The 20,793-nt window shown below is 34.4% G+C and overlaps 1 protein-coding gene across 2 annotated transcripts in view; it reads left to right on the forward strand.

The window, feature by feature from the left end:
* Positions 1–20,793, forward strand: part of LOC131899055 (uncharacterized) — a 372,739-nt gene that overhangs the window by 276,347 nt on the left and 75,599 nt on the right. For both annotated transcript variants that reach the window (XM_059250423.1, XM_059250424.1), the window contains exons 13-15: positions 11,539–11,589; positions 11,650–12,053; positions 15,953–15,981. In XM_059250423.1, coding sequence (XP_059106406.1) covers positions 11,539–11,589; positions 11,650–12,053; positions 15,953–15,981 — 484 coding nt within the window. The remainder of the gene's footprint in view (positions 1–11,538; positions 11,590–11,649; positions 12,054–15,952; positions 15,982–20,793) is intronic.

The following is a 20,793-nucleotide window of genomic DNA, read 5'->3' on the forward strand; positions in this document are numbered from 1 at the left end:
CCCCGTCTTCCCCTCCAACCCACCCACCATTCCCACCTCCTCCAAGGCAAATCTCCCATGAGGAGTTAGCAAAGCCTGATACATTCAGTTGAGGCAGGTCCAGGCCCCCCTCCTTGCACCTAGGCTGTGCAAAGTGTCTCACTATAGGCACTAGGCTCCAAAAAGCTGGCTCATGCACTAGTGACAGGTCCCAATTCCACTGCCTGGGGGGCTCCTGTACAGTTCAAGCTAAACAACTGTCTCGCTTATCCAGAGGGCCTAGCATACCCAAACTTATGGGACTCTATGAAAGTAGTGCTAAAAGGAAAATTCATAGCACTAAATACCTACATAAAGAAGATGGAGAAATCTCACACTAGTGACTTAACAGCACACCTGGAAGCTCTAGAACAAGAAGAAGCAAACTCACACAAGAGGAATCAATGCCAGGAAAAAATCAAATTGAGGGCTGAAATCAATGAAATAGAAACAAAGAAAACAATACAAAGAATCAGTGAAAGAAAGAGTTGGTTCTTTGAAAAAAAATCAACAAGATAGACAAGCCCTTATCCAAATTAACTAAAATGCAGAGAGAGCATCCAAATCAACAAAATCAGAAATGAAAAGGGAGACAAACAACAGACAATGAGTAAATCCAGAGAATCATCAGGTCATACTTCAAAAACTTGTACTCCACAAAATTGGAAAATCTGAAAGAAATGGGCAATTTTCTGGATAGATCCCACATACCAAAGTTAAATCAAGACCAGATGAACTATTTAAATAGACCAATAACCCCTAAGGAAATAGAAATAGTCATTAAAGGTCTCCCAAGCAAAAAAGTCCAGGACCAGATGGTTTCAGTGCAGAATTCTACCAGAATTTCAAAGAAGAGCTAATTTCAGTACAATTCAAATTTTCCACACAATAGAAACAGAAAGAACATTACCAAACTCTTTATGAGGCTACAGTTACCCTGATACCCAAACCACACAAAGATGCAACAAAGAAAGAGAACTACAGACCAATCTCCCTCATGAACATTGATGCAAAACTACTCAATAAAATATTGGCAAACTGAATCCAATAACACATCAAAAAATTATCCACCATGATCAAGTAGGCTTCATCCCAGAGATGCAAGTATGGTTCAAAATACAAAAAACTGTCAATATAATACACCATATAAACAAACTGGAAAAAAAAAACACATGATCATCACATTAGATGCTGAAAAAGCTTTTGACAAAGTCCAATGCCCCTTCATGATAAAGGTCCTAGAGAAATCAGGAATACAAGGAACATAACCAAATATTTTTAGTCTTGATGGATAATTCTATTACAGGTTGAACATGAGTTTAATGTTTGCTTCACGAACAGAGAATGCATACCATATGACACTATAACTTCTTTGAATCTCCTCAAATCTAACATTTGCACAGGAGTCTAATCAGCTCATACACAGCCTTGAACATTTGGCAATTCCTGTATGGTTACTGGATAGATTAAGGTTGGCTGTTTGAAAGCCTTAGGCTGTTTCTCTTTAACTGTAAAATGCAATGCTGAGATGGTTCACCTTTAAATTCCACTGTCTGGGTCTGAATTTCTCCATGATCTGTTTTAACAAGTTTTTCTAAAACTTTTAGCACTCATATTAACCAACTTTTTTAATGATAAAACAAAAATTATCAAACAAATTATATTTATAATTAACTTTACTTCTATCCCATCAACATTAATTATCCTCTTACTTAGTTGTTCCATTTTCAGACTGCCTAATGTGTTATCAAACACAGACAAAACACCCTCTGTTGTAAAAATGTTTCCCATTTTTTAATGTGGGAATAAAATTCTCTTTTAACTTATTTCCCCCTTCAAGAAATCTTAGTTGACTCACCAACTCTGCTGACTACATAGTACAGTAGAAGCTCAATTGGGTTTCAAGGCACCTACCTAGTGTGGTAGCAGCTTGTGATAGGGATCCAGGGAGAGCCTACAACCAACCAGGAGAGAAGAAGTGAAAGATCTAGCCATCTGGATCCGGCTGGTTAGGGATTTTGGCCCACATGGGATGGAGACTACAGCCACATGCAGCTTAGGACTGAGCTGGGGCCTGCAAGGCCACAGGCAACCAGCTTTTTCATGAATCTGTGCCACAAATGTTGGGTGCCAGATGTAACATGAATCTTAAAAGGTCTTATAATTAAAAAAAAACCCAGAGCCAGATATTGGAGTGAAAGCTGAAAGATTAGAGAAGCAGAACAGCCTGCCACTAGGTTACCTCTATGAAGTCTTTAGCCTCAAGAGCAAGTTCCTGTTTCCTCATGCCTTATATACATTTCTGTGTCATGCTGCATTACTTTCTGGGATTAAAGGCATGTGTCACTACTGTCTGGGTCTGCTTTTATCATGTAGCCCTGTACAGCCTTGAATTCACAGAGATCCAGACGGATCCATGCCTCCTGTGTGATAGGATTAAATGTGCGTGCCACCACTGTCTGACCTCTATGTCTAATTTAGTGGCTGGTTCTATCCTCTGATCCCATGGTAAGCTTTATTTGGGTACACAGTGGTTCACCACAAGAAAGACCACATTACTCTATATGAGTACTTTCATTCAAGCATACTGTTGTTCCCTTTACTAGCCTTCTGCATGTTAGGAAACTCACAAACCAACAGTACCTAATATTTTCTCTAAGCCTTAGTGTATTCAACATTTCTAAGGAGATCTTTAAATCTAATTTGGATCTCCATTCTACTCCTCAAATATACTTATTCAATAAGTCTTTTAGGGTCAAAATATATTCATGTTAACAAGAACCAGGTGACTCTCATGCAGGTACCCCACTGTAAAAATATTCTCACATAGAGACTATTTCTGATGAACCCTGGTCTAGATCAAGTATTCTCCTGTTTTATCATATTCTTTCATACTAGGAAACACACCATAATTTTGGAAAAACTAGAATAAACATGTTAACTTTTGATTTGATGTGATTTTTTTCAAAAATGTTTTCATTTTTTCATGTTCATTACAAAGGATAAATTTAAATATATGAAATTTTCACTACCTAAAACCATTGTGTGCATGTGTAGTATTCTGCTTTTGGTCAACTATAAAGTGAACCCAAAACATTTCACAGACATTGCACACTGTATATGTTTTTCAAATTTATAATGAAAAATAAATTTGTAGAGAATTCAACAAAGTAAATGAGAACTTCTCTGTTGGTTATATTCTCCCAAACACCTGGAAAATACAATGCATCATAAATTTTTCATACATATCAAATTCTCATATATAAGGCAGTTTATCTTTTTGGTAAGCTTCTAAATTTACCAGTGTTTGTCATCAATATTTTTGAACTAACTGAACCTTGAAAAATCTGTTTAGACTAGATGTTCTTTTGCTTCTCTCTAATTTCATTTTACTTCACATTAGAAACAGGACTTTTATAGAGTTAAGAAAGTCACTTTAACTTAGTGATTATTTAGACTTCTGGTATACCCATATTTCAGCAATTATCATGTCCTCACTGATGTATCAGTTAATAACACATAAATTCCCACTCATTAGAGTTAGAAGTGTGAAACTGTCCACTGATAACAGTTTAAAGACAGTGTTCATGAGGTTTTTATGGTGATGTACAAACACAAACTTCATCTCTAAGATCAGAATATAGTAGTCTGTACAGTAAAAGTCATTAAAGAAATGAGAAGTCTAGATTTTAATCTCATCATGGGTTTATGTTTTTGTATTTGTCATTGTTCTTGTTTCTAATAATGAGAGTTACTTTTGATAAAAAAAAAAAAGCACTTTAATTCTGTGGGCTTAGTTTCTTCCAAACAGGGATTTTAAAGTTCCTTATAGGTTCCACAAATATTCATTCAAAGGTAAAATAATGGAGGATAAACTGATATTAGATAGGATGGCCAGGGAAGTTCTGTTTGATACTGTGACAATTGAGCAGAAGCCTGAGGGAAGAGATGGAGAATATCATGGAAATAAGTAACCACAAGAATCACTTTGATGTCTCAAAAGTGAATAATTCTGAAATGAAAGACATATTGACCATATTATCAGTATTATTTAATCAATAGCCTAAACTAAAAGATAAAGGAGACAAAGCTTGTGTTATTATTATGAGTGAATGAATGCCATGCATACAGTAATTTCATATTCATCAAATTAATGTTTCCCAGTTTTTCATTTTTTATTGTTACCTGCTTTTCTGTGTATAGTAAACAAAGGGGATAATAAATTTCAGCACTATGATTCCATTTCTGTTTATACGGAAGTTCTGTATAAAATCACTAAACATCTCTTTCTGTGAATAAACCCTTGTTAAAAGTTAACAAATGTGCTAAAACAAAACCAAACATTCACATACTAGAGAATTGGTATCTACACTAAATTACTTTATAGCCTATGAAAATCTATTTTTAATACCACAATTTTATTAGGTTTAGAGATTATCTTCTACTAATTAAATACTTCTAAAAATTTTCTTTAAAACAGGAGTGGCAAACAGGAAAAACGTCAGCGTGATCAAAAATTGGCATTGCTGGCTATTTCAGTGTTGATATTGTGGTTATCACTGCTGAAAAACATTATCACAGCATTGTGCTCATGTTTTCTTTTTAGAAGATAGAAAGCCAGTTATTTCTCTGTTACAAACTATTGCTGAAACAACAGCAGAAATAATTAAGAATGATTATTTTTTATTCAGTAAAAAGCACTTTTTTTTAAGTGATAAATGCTCATATGACACCCAAATAGACTGACAGGAAAGAGATTAAGTTGGTGATAGATTTTAAGAAGTTTAGTGTGTGTGTGTGTGTGTGTGTGTGTGTGTGTGTGTGTGTGTGTGTTTCCCAGTCAAAAAATAAGCTACTTTACTAGGTCTTGTATTTTACATACATGTTGTATCTTTATTTTATGATTTATGATAGATACATGCATCTCTAAACATTACATAGTTTCTCATTTAAAACAAATGAAATTTGGGACCACTGAAAATATTTTATCACTTGATTTGAAATGTCACATATTTATGACAATTTTTAATAATATATTGTTTTAAATAATAAAGCTTAGACTAGAAATTTTTAAAAACAAATATAATTTAACTACTTTGCAGCAAACTCAATTACAAAGAACAATTCTTAATCATCGAAAAATATGCAAAATATAATAGATGCCAATTTATTTTTGTCAGTGATTATTTAATTAAATTCCAGTATGATTAGTCTTCATTATTTCAAACTCAAATAATTAGTAATTTATGATAATTCAGAATTGATTGTCCTAAATCTTATCTTGATATTATTTAAAAGAGGTTAGTTCTTATAGATAATTTCATTGTAGGAAACCTGTTTCAAAGCAACTCTCCAAGTTTGAAACTGTCAACTACAAACTCCACAAAAATACATTTAAAAATTATTTTTGAAAATCTGTTTTAGGATGGCTAGAGAAATGGCTTGGTGGTTAAGAATACTTAATACTTTTGCAAAAGACCCAGATTCACTCCCCAGAACTCACATGGTGGCTCACAACCATCAGTAATTCTAATTCCAAAGAACCAAACACCTCTTCTGACCACCATGGGCACCAGGAATGCACTGGTGTTTATACATATAGGCAGGCAAAACACTAATATATATAAAATAAAGATGAACAGATCTTTCAGAAATCTAGTTCAGTTGGTAGAATATTTGCCTACTATGTACAATGCCTTGAGTTCAATCCTCAGCAGTATAAAACTTGATGTAGTAGCATGTGTAGGTAATCCTAACTTTTAGGAAGTAGAAAAAAATAAGATCATCCTTAGCTATATAGCCACTTCAGAGTCTGCTTGAGTTATATGAGGCCATTTCTAAAAATCTCTGAATTCTGTCTTATACTGTCAGTAAAGTAATTCACAAGTGTCTTCTACATGACATTGGTTTATATATGGGGAAGCTAGATGCAGAGAGGTATAGGAGGAGAATTTAGCTGACTTTATTTTTTTTGTTGTTTTGGTATTGTCCACACGTAGCTTTGATATATTGAACATGTTATTTACTACAATGTTTCTTATTTTCTCCACCTATAAAATGAAGCATTTATAAAATTTCAAGGCCCCTTGTTGCAATTTCTATGGACTAAAACATCTAAGAAAAAGTTGTTAGGCAAAATAAATAATTTTTACTATTAATTTAAATTATTTCCTATAATTATTCTGAAGTAATCAAAATACAGTAATATCAATACTAGCATTTAACTACTCTGCACAAATATTGCCCTTGCCTCTACTTCTATCACACATCAGGAATGCTTCCCTTGTGTTCCACATTTTCTAGACAGCCTTGATTCTTAACATTAAACTATGAATTTTCAACATAATTCTGTGCGATCACCCATAGGGTCTTATGCAACTGCCATGGTTTTATATGACTCTTCCAGTTAGGCTGTAGGAAAACTGCTTTTATTACTGAAACAACCAAATAGAGGGCATCAAAATAAAAAAAACACTATGAATGTCAGTAAATGAATAATGATAGAGAACAGGGTCGTAGTCACTTTGTCAGCTAACTCTGGTGTAGGAGATAACAGGAAACAGTGAGTTCACAGAAAATTTGGTGAAGCATTATAACAACATTGCCTTCATTTGTTTGTATTTTAATATTTATTTCCCAGATTCAATACTGTAATTTAGCTCAACTGGGATTAATAGACTATATTATTAAATGTGTCCATATGCCTGAGAATTTCCATTTAAACAGATGTTTGGCCATTAGGAAGATTTGTACAGACTTCCTTAATAATACCTATTATTCATTCTTTAATCAATCATTGATTACATTTTCTGTATTTTTATTTTATATTCTGAAAATATATTTTATTTATTCAATTTAAAAAATGATGTATTTTATTATTTAAATTCTAGTCATATATTGCAAGAATGATAGTTTTAATTGAGATACAATGATGAATGCTTCTCGACAAAGCATCTTAAAAATGGTATATGTTTGTAACTTGTATACACTGGACATTCTGACTACAATTTTGATATCTACACTGAATGATTGCCATCTAGGAGCATTTTAATTTAAGTGTTTCTGTCTGGCAATGGTAGAGAAGGATCTTAAATATTTAATTATTTCTGACAACAATGGGTAAATAGCCATAGAGCTATACAAATACATTTAAAGCACTTATTTTACAGTGGTTTATAGGAATTGAGTTCATTGGAATTCATAACAATGTTTAATGCGGAGATGTATATATACTCACTTCTAAAGAAATTAGTGCTAAAATAATCTTGTACATAACTTATTCCTTTATAATTCAGCTCAGAATGCGATATGCACCACAACTTATAATAACTAATTTTCACTTCATTTTTTAAAGGCACTTTATAGTACTGAGAATGCAGACTTTCAGAATCAGAATGATAGGGTTTCCATTTTGATCACTTAACACTTGCTACCATGAACAAGTTAGTTCATCACTCTGTCTTTATTTTGCTTACCTATAGCATGAAGATAACAGTATCTACTTCATGGAGAATCTGTGAGTGTTAAATGAGTCACCAGGTAAAAAGCACTTGAATAGCAGCCACTTGGTTCTGGTTATATATTAACCAGTCTCTATTCTACATCTTTGTCCATGTTGGGATATTGGTTGGCTTAATCTTGTGCAAGTCGTGCGCTTGCAGTCCCAATTACTCTTGAGTTCCTGTGTGCATTTGTGCTCTCATGTCCTGCAAATACTGTTTTGATTCCAGGCACACACTCCCTCCAAATCTTACAGTCTTTTCATCCCCTCTTCTATGATGATTCCTTAGCATTCGAGGGAGAGGGTGTGATATAGATATCCCATGTAGGCCTGAGCAGTCCATAGTCTCTCATCCTTTGTATGTTACTTAACTGTAGATCTCTGCTAATTATCATCTATTGCTAAAGAAGCTCTTCTCAAGAAAGATGAGAGATACACTAATATATGACTATAAAGATAAGAACTTAGAAGAGAGCTTATTGTTAATTTATCATAATTTATCAGAATAATAGGAGGACAAGGTTCTTTCCTAGGGCCTATGACCTAGCTAGCCATGGACTTTTGACCCAGTTAATGGTATCAGAAATGTACTCTATCATGTGGAGTGGGCTTTAAAATCCAATCAGAAAGTGGCTGTTACTCCTATTACTTTTGCACTATTACTGCACCAGTGGGTGTATCTCAACAGGGATCATAGCTTGATAAGACTGATTGTGACTTTTCTCACCCAGTAGCTTGCATAGAAACTTCAAGGACTGTGAAAGATAGCTAGTAGACATGAAAATCTGGGACAGATTTTTCCAAGTCTTATGACTCAGGTGTGTGGTGTCTTTAGCAACAAGGTCGTATTGATGAGTTCTGAAGGGTAACCAAGAGAAATGTAGTAGTATGTCATTTGGTAGAGGAGGTCTATGGGCCAGATGGACAAACAATTTGAAAAGAGAGAACCCATTACCTGGCACTGGACTTTAGTTTTTGATAACCTATGCCCCTCCCTGGTATAGGGTAATTCCATTTATATATATATATATATATATATATATATATATATATATATATATATATATATATATATGGAAACTTCCACAGTAGTAGGTTTATATATGGCATTTTCAAAGATCTTTAGTGTTAGTTATCCTTCTCCACACTCCTCCTCTACCCTGTGTTCCTATCCCCTACACCATATCCCTTCTCGTTACATTATTTTCCTTTCTCCCTTCATTCCACCTGGAGTTCCAATAGAAAGACAGAATGATATTGGTGCAGAACAGTATTCAAGTTAGTAAGTACCAAAGAGCCTTTTTTATGATGTCTATTCTGTACTTGTTTCTCTTTAACCAGCTATCATATAGTAACTATAGTTTACAAAACTGTCAGCATATCTACTCATACAATGTATGCAAAACTATAGCCATCAGTAAACATTACTCTCAGAGTTGTTATACCAATACCAATATAGTCCAGATGATAAAACTCAATATATATTATAATCCTTCTCTTTCTTCATAGAGTATAGTCACCAAAATTATGTATTGTATCAGCATGGTTATGTTATGAATTAGATAAACTAATAAATACCTTGCTTGTTTTACTTGAAATCAGTTTCAGACCATTTGTTTTTAAAATACATTTACTTAATTTTACTTTTAAAGTATAAGCTATATACATAATTTAAAAAACAAAACCTATATATGGTTTACTCATAAAGTGTCAATTTCCTCTTAATTACCTGTGCTTCATTTGTAGCTAGAGTTTTCCTGCCTGGCCCACAGTCAGGACAAATCTCTCTCACCCGCCAGTCCCACAGCCGCTCAGACCCAACCAAGTAAACACAGAGACTTATATTGCTTACAAACTGTATGGCCATGCCAGGCTTCTTGCTAACTGTCTTATATTTTAAACTAATCCATTTCTACAAATCTATCTATACCCTGCCACATGGCTCGTGGCTTACCGGCATCTTCACATGCTGTTTGTCATGGTGGCAGCTGGCAGTGTCTCTCTGACTCAGCCTTCCACTTCCCAGAATTCTCTTCTCTGCTTGTCCCACCTATCCTTCCTGCCTGGCTACGGGCCAATCAGTGTTTTATTTACTAACCAATCAGAGCAACATATTTGACATACAGAACATCCCACAGCACTTCCCCTTTTTTTTTCAAAAAGGAAGGTTTTAACCTTAACCTAGTAAAATTACATATAATTTGGGAATTTGGGCGTAGCTTCTCTTACTACTTCCTGCTGGAGGGGGGCGCTGTATCTTATGGGGACACAAAGAAAATTTTAGGATTATGGAATAGTCCATGAGGCTGTATTGTCTGAGCCAGTTGCCTTGAAACCATTCTGGATGTTGGATCATCTGGGCAATGGTGTCATCGGAGACCTTTCAGGGGGTCTTGGCTGGTCAAACCTGATGTATCTTAATCTGGAACAAATCCATAGCCTCTGGCTTTCTGTGGGAACAAAAGCAGAGTCTCCTTTCCAAAGCAACACATCCTTCCATCCAAATTTTGAAGTCAATGTATCTTTAAAATATACATATTGGTTTAAGTCAACATCTTTTACGATCAAATGTTTTTCTGCAGTTAAAAATCCCAAAGACAACACAATCCAGATTCTCTGTGTAATATTCATCTTTACGTGGCTTATTTTTTATATTAATTTTACTGTCTCTTTAAAGACTTTATTTTTTAAAACTATGTATTTGTTTATATAACTGTATATATCACCTTTTTTGTCTCTTTCAAGCCTATGTATATTTTACACACATTGTAAACTATTACATCTGAATCTGTCTTATTGTGAATCTATTGCTTTAAACTGCAGCATTTTTAAGACTGAAATGGTGCTATGGCTGCTGGCTCCACCCACCTCAGCTTCCCAACATGGCAGTGGTTTACCGCCAGCTGTGGGAGCTATCGTGGGTCTATGCTTTTAGCCAAGAAGCGTGTAGCCCAGAAACCTCTTTTTTGTGTTGTTTTTTTGTTTTGTACTAGCAAAGGCTAAATCCACCATGCAGCTTAATGTGCCACTTGCAAAGGCCTCATTCCCGCCATACTGCAGGTCGAGAGTGCACACTAGGAACCCACCAGTAGCTCAAACTGGCAGGCTGCCGCTCATTTGAGAGAGACAATTAGGAAGCTGTTTTTAGCTCCGTTTTAGAATCTTTTCTCAGGTTGTAGGTGAAAACTCTTGCCAACTCATTGGGCACCATTTGTAGCTAGAGTTTTCCTGCCTGGCCCACAGTCAGGACAAATCTCTCTCACCTGCCAGTCCCACAGCCGCTCAGACCCAACCAAGTAAACACAGAGACTTATATTGCTTACAAACCATATGGCCATGCCAGGCTTCTTGCTAACTGTTCTTATATCTTAAACTAATCCATTTCTATAAATCTATACCTTGCCAAGTAACTCGTGGCTTACTGGCATCTTCACCTGCTTGTCATGGCTGGCAGTGTCTCTCTGACTCAGCCTTCTACTTCCCAGAATTCTCTTCTCTGTTTGTCCCACCTATCCTTCCTGCCTGGCTACTGGCCAATCAGTGTTTTATTTACTAACCAATCAGAGCAACATATTTGACATACAGAACATTCCATAGCACTTCATTATTTTTCTGCTTCAAGTGCGTATCCTGATTTTTGCTTTCCTCTGTTTCTCTTTTCAAAATAAAGTTGTATACAAGAAAATGGTTGTTTGAAATGCTTGAGCAAAAAGTTGTGAAATAACTGCTTTTATATTTAAAATTTTTTAAATTCATGCCAGAACAGTTACCAAGTTCTTAATAAATGTTTTCTGTCTAAAAACTTGTATGATTTCTTCACAGGCTGAAAAAGTACACGAAGCTATTCATCTTTTTCTTCAAACTTTGTTGAAATTGAAACAAGTTGTACAAATAAACTCAAATAATCTAAGTATTTTAAAATCCAACCTTTATTTTTACTTAGACACTCTTAGGAATCTTAACTCTGAATTTTAATAGCTGAACAGTTAACCCTTTGTTCTTCTCTTTGTTTTATTCAGTTGCTTGACAGCTACAGAAGTGCTTCAAGAGGTGAAGGGGGATCTTTGGCAGTACCTATGAGAGAAATTAGTAGAAGATCTTCTGAGGTACCAGTTTGGAGATCAGCAGAGCGATCTGCTTGGGGACCTGAAGGAGGACGACCTGTCAGATTTGAAAGGGGTTATGCTGTAAATCCTGCTAAAGATCTTTCTATGATGCCTGCTCAAGGACATGCAATGATTCCTGCAAGGGGCCGTTCCATGAGTCCTGCAAGAGGATACTCTGAGAGATGTGGTAGAGAACGTGCTGTGAGTCTTACAAGAGGATACACTAAGAGACAAGCAAGGTCAAGAATGATGAGTCCTTTCAGGATGCATGCTGTGAGTTCTGCACAGGAAACTACTCTGCAACCAGCACAAAGATGTCCCATGAGACGTGAAGAAGAATTTATTCTGGGAGCTGCAGTGGGACTTACCGTGAAACCAGCAGAAAGATATGATGAAGAAACTTCTAAACTTACCAGACAATCTACCCAGTAAGTTTCTTTCAAGTGGCTTTACAATAACATGCACAATATATATTATATCTCTAAAGTAAGGTTGGATTTTTCACATGAATACATTTATGACTGTAAGTATAAAGGTACATTATATAGGGATTATTTTAAGAACTTAAAGGAATTCAGTAAAGGAAATCTTTCAGACTATGTTTACTTTTACATTTCTTTCATTTGAGGATAGTGTATGAAGTGAAAAGGAACAATATATTCGACATTTCCAGAAAAATGACAAAATATTTAAAAACAGATAAGTTGATCTTCCAGAAATATAGTCATTTTATGTTTTATATCTCCACAAACAATAAGCAATAAAATCATTTCATCATCTCCTTATATTCAAAAGGCAAAAGTGGCCATACATAAAGTGGTAAGATAATAGTTAAAAAAGTCTTATAGAGTTATTTAAAGTGATGTTTATCATCTCTTGAACAACATTATAAAGCTTCAGAATTCACCAAAACCATCAAGTGTCTCTAAGGGTTTTATTTTTTTCCTCCATATTGTAATATCCTATATATAAGGTACTAAATTGTGTAACATAAATCAGTGTGTTTTATTACTGTAAAATCAATGTTTTATTCATAGTTTTGTTATATGAAAAATATTTGGCATCAAATACCACACCCCAAGGCAGATTTCTAAACCAGAATCTAGCTCTAAAACTCTGTTGGAAACAAGTTTTTTTCCCCTCAGGCTTTCTGCCATTTTTAGTATGTGCTTTATTGAACAGTTACCAATTTAGAGAGAAAAATACTCTTTGAAATATCAGTTCTACCTACTGAAGAACTGCAAAATATATCTGAATTAAAGCCATTTGTTATTCATTAGTTTAGTAGTAGGAGAGCCTTTCAGTTTTCAAGAGCAACTTTTGTTCATGTTACATTGACTTTAAAATTATTAATTATTAATTATTTAAGGCTGCAAAGGCAGAGGGCAGATACTATTAGATGGGGAGATAAATGGGATCAGAATGCATGATGTGAAATCCATAAAGAAATCGAAGTTTAAAAATTATTAAAAGTTTTTAAAATTATCCTTAGCAAAGTGAAACTTTGTGTTTTTATTTTTTCACATCTTTAATTAAAATCTAGTTATATTAAATTTCCCTTTCTCTTTCCTTCCTCCAGCTCCTCCCAAGTCTCTTTCTTTGTAATCTTTCCATGTGTTCCATATTAATAGCCTCTTCTATATGTATATATGAATATGCATAAATATATATGAATAATGCATATATGTGTATACATATACATATGTGTATGTATGTATACATATGTATGTATATGTTTAAGAGATACATACATACAGGAGGGGGAGGCTATATATGTATACATGTGTATATGTGTACATGTATGTGTATATATGTGTGTGATTTATACATATGTTGTATATATGCCAAATATAGAAACAAATCTGTGCCTTGTGTGTATATGGTTTGAGGGATGATTATTTTAGTTTGGACAGACAATTAGAAAGCTCATCCCTGAGAGAGGTTACCTCTGCATCTCTCAGCAGTCATCACTTGCCTGTAGTTTCTTGTCTAATGGAGTGATTCCAAGATTTTACCCCTTCCTTGTTAATGTGAATATTTAACTGTTGGTGAAATTTCAAATGTAAAACTGATAGCAGGAAGACATGCCAAAACCAGCTTTTCAATAGAGTCAATCCAGAAATATTGACTTACCCTTCAGAACTTCATGGACATTAATTAAAACCTCACAAACTTTGACATTTTGGGCTAAATAGTAGGTACTCATTTAGGGCTGACCATTTGTTATTGGATAAGCAATTGCTATGCTCTCCTAGAGAAAAATATTTCTCCCACTCTCAGCATTCCTAAGTTGCCTATAGCCCTCATCGACTTGGTCTGTTGTTGTTGTCCTTGTTTAACTCATGTTTAGGCAGAATGATGGTGAGGCTGTATGGGTGTAGCTTCTGACATTTCTAGGAGACACAGTCTCACAGAAAATCACTGACCCTCTCTGGATCTTAGAATCTTTCCATTCCCTCTTCTACAATGTTCCTTGTACCTTAGGTGCAGGACTGTTTTGTAGATGTGTCCGTTCAGACTGGACTTGACAACTCTGCATTCTGATTGGCTGTGGTTTTCTGTAATGGTTTCTGTTTCTTGCAAAGAGACATTTGTTTGATGAGGTGTGAGGACCACAGTTACCTGTGAGCATAAGGACAAATATTTAGAATGTAGTATAATATGGTGTTCTTTTAGTAAAGTGGTGGTTGTAGGTTCTCCTCTAAGACACATGTCTTCACTAGCCACAGATAGTTGACCAGCTTTTTAGTATAATTTCACTCTTGTTGAGTCAGCCTTACATCTAAATCTCTGTCTTAAAGCAAAAGGTATATCTAATTACACTGTTATTCTTATTAACAAGTCAGCTAAAGTGAGATGTAGTCAGGTCTGCCCCACATTATTAGTAACATTGCAGGACCTAGGCTGATGAAGATATCCTATCTTTAGGATATAACATTCTCATGGCAGACGCCAGGAGCATAAGAAGCCAGGTTACACTATGTATTCATAGCTTCTGCTCAGACTTCTACTCACTTTTCACTAACTGAAGAAAATAACATGACTAAACCTAACAGACCAGAAAAAGATAGACTTGGCCTACATGGGAGAAGGAGAGCAATGCTTGCTAAATCATAAATTCTGCCACACTACTCAACCCTACTGCAATAATATCTACATATTGGCTATAAATATGACTTGATTTTCTCATTTCTTTATGAGATTTTTTTGTGTTGTCTTAGTTGGGGTTTCTATTGATGTGAAGAGACACCATGACCATGGCAACTCTTACAGAGGAAATAACAGTTAATTGGAGAAGGCTTACATTTTCAGAGATTTAATACATTATAATCATGGTGTGACATGGTAGCATGAAGGCAAACCTGGTGCTGGAGCTGAGAGTCCTACATCTTGATAGGCAGGCAACAGGAAGTGATCTAACACATGTCCTCCAATAAAACCACACCTACTCCAACAAGGCCACACCCCTAATAGTACCATTCCCTTTGGGGACCATTTTCTTTCAAAACACCACATATGTCATGCCTGAATATAAGTATCACTGCAACAAATACTCTTTAGACCCACATCATAATATACTTTTAGATGCAAATGACAATATTGTTACTTTTTCAAATATCAGGAAGTTCTTGGTAAATACTGTTGTCTAATTGCAGGCTGAATATTAAATATTTTTGTGAAATAATATCAAATACCTACAACAATTAATATGGAGTTCAGTGGCCATTTCTAATTTCTTTGACATTGCTCCATTTTTAGTAAGTTCATTACTTGATTAATTTTACTCATATATAATATATAGACTTTGATTCATTATAAGTCATCTTAGACACAAGTTCAGATGCTTACGTTCCTAGTAATTTCACTGTAGATTCCCATATATTATTTTGTTATTTATTTGTTTTGTGTAAAATCAATTTTAATAATTTTATGACTAGAGAACTATAAGATATTCCAATATCATATGAACAATAAAATGTTTTAGTTCTTATATATGTATATGTGTGTACATGTATATGCATACATACATGTATAAAATATGTACTAACTTATCAAGACACTGGGATTTTCTATAATTTTTTCAAATTTTGTAATTAGAAATTGACCATGAATGTATTTCCAGGATTGTTTCCAAGGGTTGGTCTTATAAATACTTCATAACATTTTTCTATTGCCATTTGAACATTTTGTTGGAAACAAAGGGTTAGTTGTTTCCAACTTTGAAACCATGAGAATATTCCATTTTAAACTTCTATTTAATATTTTACTGCTTATTTCTGGATTACTTTTAGTGTGATTTTAAAACTTGTCTTTTTCTTGCCTTTAGGTATGCTTCTGATGATGATCCAAATGAAAGTGGATCCTCAATCATAATGGTAAAAATTAAACAAATATCTGTGCTGTTTGAAAGTAACATTTGTACTAACATTGAAATCATTTTTCCATGTCAAGTCATATAGATTAATTTTTATCATTTCTGTTTGATGGATATTATTTATATAAATGTATAAAATATAATTGCATGCATATATTGAATAATTTTGGAAGGATACACACAAAATTATTGTCAATGGGCAAGAGGAAAGAAACACAGTTTCACTATTTACAGTTCATACTTCTATTTTGTTTGACTAGTTTGTATAATATTTAACTTTGTCCTTTTAATACATTTATAATTTAAAAATAAATATTTCCTATGAAAATGAATATTCAAAAACATATATTATAAGCTTTGGAAATGAAGTGACCCAATTATATTTTCTCTTACTTTCCTATGGAGAAAATTAATGCTAAGGACAAATCTTAGAGTCACAAAGCATGGCTAGACAAAGATCAGGATTTACTTTTTTACCTGAGCCATCTTTTGGAGTAATTACTAACACAAAGTTGACAGCAGAATGCCTGTTACTTTCATTAAATAAAAAATGATAAAAATGTGTTCAAACAAACAAAAATATGAAACTATTACCTCACATATAATGGACCAGTACAAATTTGTTAAATGAAAGAAAAAATATCTAGAACTGTTAGTTTTTTATCAGCATTTGGCAGAAATACTTCATTTTAACCACAATTATTATTACATCTGATGATAATTTCTGTTTTCTCTTACAATGACCTGTCACAGACATAATTTCATTTGCTTATTCATTCATTCATTGATTATTTCAATTTTTGTTTGGATGTGGAGGGTTTTTTTTCAGTGCTAGAGATTAAACATAGTGCTTTGTGCATGCTAATAAATCCTCTACTACTGAACCCTCAGGAGTAGTACTGTCCCTCAGCCAGGACAGAATTTTTAATTTGCCTCACTTGAACTAAACAAATCTACCTACTCATTTCTTGTTCTCACTGAGTGAAAACAATGCTAATCATAAGGAAAGCAGGAATTTGAATTTTATTAGGTGAGTTGTATGGAATACAATTTCTTTTTTTTTTTTTTTTTTTTTTTTTTTTTTTTCATAGATTTACTTTTTATTCAATGTTAATGTTACAGAGTTCTTACACTGCCGAACCATGCCTGAGAACCCAAAGAAAGAAATGGTGCAATGGACAGCCTCATCCACCCAGACAGTGTATTAAAACTTGATTCATGTGCATTTTGATAATTTCACAATCTTAAAAATTTATAACAAGACTTGGAATTTACATCTGCTGCAGGTCTTCAGTGTTCCAGTACAGTATACCATTAAACAAACCTCTTCACATGTCTCTGTTCACTTCTCAAACCCTAACCCCAAACAGATTTGGGGGTGGGGGTGGGGGGTGTAAAGCATACTTTAAGCGAAGTATGTGGCTCAAGGTGAGAGATTACTTGTTAAGGTTTCTGGTGCCCCAATAAGTCTTCAGTTTGACCAAGAATCTCAAACTTCTAGTCACCCAACGTGCTCCTGGCTGGCTCAGATCACGCCAATGTTACTGCCCAGAATGGCATGCAGTCTGGTCAGGAAACACTGGCCTACACCTCCTCCCGCTTCCTACACTGCCGCACTCACTCACTGAACTCAAGACCTATTCTCAAGCTAAGAGGGCTTCCCTCATTATGTTTCACTCCTGTCTCAACCGCATTTGGCAAAGGGACTCATTACAGACAAACCCAGGCACTGCCATCATGCAGTCTCAGTTGCCAATATAGAGTACTTGTACTGAACCATTTCTAGTGACACAGAAGTAGGTAACTGCCAGACTATTTCACTAGGTGGAAAGGAACACAGCAATCGTTGAATGATGAGAACATTACTTGAATGAGAAAATTGTTACCCTTATGCATAAAGATGTATTATCTACTAACTGCTAAAACTTAGAAGTGAGTCTTAGGAGGAATGTCATTATACAGCTTCTTTCTGGTTGTCTTCAAGTTGGTCCCAAAATACTCTGTTCAGAAGATGGGACCTCAGAGCTTCAGTACAGTATTACATGTTTTCTGTTCAATTGAAGCCTTAAAATGGTTTGATAAAGGATTTTGTATTCCCTTCCTGTCCAGGATTATTCTTAGGGGTCTTTTTTTTTTTTTTTTAAATTCAAGGAAGAATACTTTCAAAATTCCCCAGTGAAGAAGAAATATTTACTGATTACATTTCTTTTCCCTTAGGGATAAAGAAATGGAGAAGAGCTTTGAAGTAGTAAGACACAAAAATAGAGGTAGGGAGGAGGTTTCAAAAAACCAGGCTCTTTTAAAAAACATATAATTTAACTTCTTCCTTCCAAGTATATTTTAAATAAGAGTCTCAAGTTTTAGTAAGAATATAGGTAGTTTTTAAAAGAATAGATATGTTCTAGTTTCATTTTAAGTCATTGAGTAGCACTAACTAGTTAATTGACACTTTTGTTGCACCAATCTGAAAACTCAGAATTAATATCAAAGCTGGAAGTTTCAACAAATTTATACACATAAATCGGACAACTCACCTAAAGTAGGCTAAAGCCTCAAAATATATCACTGAATTAATTTTAATTATCTTATAATTATTAAGAAAGTCCAACTTATAACTTAAAACTTTACAAAATAATCTTTAGTCACATTGTTTAACTGGAATATTCAAACCAAATGTCTAAAGGACAATTATCACTAATTAAGAATAGTCTCTTTCAGAAAATAAAATAGGAAAAAATACTTATTCATTTATTCTTTGAAGCTAGCCTTACCCTGATACTAAATCATGCCAAAGAATGTACAAAAGCAAAATTAAACTACAGACCAATATTCCTAGAAAATGTAGGTAAAGATAAATGCAAAAATATTTGACACAATATTAGCAAATCGATAGCAATATAATAAAAATGCTACATGATCTAGTGAAATTTACTCTAGGGATGCAATTTTAGCTAAATATTTGAAAATTGACCAAATAATCCAAAATCATGCATATATTTAATCAAGTGTACAAAAATATGGCAATAAAATTATATTAAATGGTGAAGGACTGAATGTTTTCCCATTAAAATTAAAAAAAAGAAGTATCTTCTTGTCAGTCTGTCATAAAATATTAAGTATTTGAATGGTAAAAGTTAGAAAATAGTGAAAGAAATAAAAGGTCTAGCTAATATGGAAACAGTGTATTTATAAAGTTCACCACATTGTATAAATTTTTCCAAAATTAATATTCAGATTCCATATAATACTTATACCAGCTATAAATTTTGGTATCTATAGAGAATATTATAGAATATATATAGTAAAGCAGAGAAAGCACAATAGCCAAATCAATTTTTTATCACAATTTTTATTCATTTTTGAGAATTTCATAGAATGTGTTTTGATCATATTCACAACCCCTAACAACTCCTTTTCCATCCAGCACCATCCCACCTCTCACCCCTGACCCTGCTGTTTCCCTTCACACCCAATTTTATGACCTTTTTTTAAAAAAAATCAATTATAGTTGGTGATGCCCATCTTTGATGTGGCTTTCCAGTAGAGCTTGGTCAACCTACCAGGGGCCTTACCCTTAAAGAAAACTGACTCTCTCTCTCCCAGTAGCTACCAATTTACAATAGCTCCTTAAATAGTGGTAGGACTGGTGTTCATCTCTAGCTGAAAGTTTTCTCTGGTCCCGCCTGGCTCCCACAGCCCCACAGTCCTGCAGCCGTTAAGACCCAAATAAACACATGGAGGCTTATATTATTTTTAAACTATGGCCATGGCAGGCTTCTTGCTAGCTAGCTCTTATATCTTAAATTAACCCATTTCTATATATCTATACTTTGCCATATGGCTTGTGGCTTACCAGTACTTTACATCTTGTTTCTCCTGGCAGTGGCTGGCAGCATCTCTGTGCTCTGTCTTTCTCCTTCCTCTCTCTCTAGTTAGAATGCCCCACCTAAACTTATTCTACTTCATCATTGGCCAAACAGCTTTATTTATCAACCAATCAGAGCAACACATATTCACAGCATACAGAACAACATCACCCATCATTCATCATCCTTCTCAGTGCTAGGATTTTTCTGGCTTAAGCTTGTACAGGTCTTCTAAGTGCTGTCAGCAATTTTGAATTTAAAAAAAAAGAAATTAGGAGAAATCAGCCTTCTTTTCTTCAAGACAAATGACCGAGCTATACAAAACAAAATTCCATGCCATTGATGTACAGATGTACACATAAATAGTAAAAAAAAAAAAAAAAGAAATTCAGGGACAGTGAGGTGGCTCATCAGGTAATGGTGCCTGTTGCCACATCTGATGACATGAGTTCAATCACTGGGACCCATGTGGTAGAAGATAATCAACTCCCTAACTCTTTCTTTTTTTTTTTTTTTTTTTTTTTTTTTGGTTTTTCGAGACAGGGTTTCTCTGTGTAGCTTTGCACCTTTCCTGGAACTCGCTTTGGAGACCAGGCTGGCCTCGAACTCACAAAGATCCGCCTGCCTCTGCCTCCCGAGTGCTGGGATTAAAGGCATGTGCCACCACCGCCCGGCGCTCCCTAACTCTTTCAATCATGTGTAGTAGCATGCACAGATGCACACACACACACATATATATGCACAATAAATAAATAAAATGTAATAATATAGAAAAGAAATACAGAAACTGATCTATAAAAATGCAGTCTTTCAACAAATGGTTCTGGAGTAATTGAAAATATTTAGTAAAATTATAGGCCAAAAAATAAAGACCTTGATCTAAACCTCACCCCTTTGAAATAATTCAAAATGCACCAAAGTTCTAAA

Source organism: Peromyscus eremicus, chromosome X, assembly GCF_949786415.1.
Source record: "Peromyscus eremicus chromosome X, PerEre_H2_v1, whole genome shotgun sequence".
Lineage (NCBI taxonomy): Eukaryota > Metazoa > Chordata > Mammalia > Rodentia > Cricetidae > Peromyscus > Peromyscus eremicus.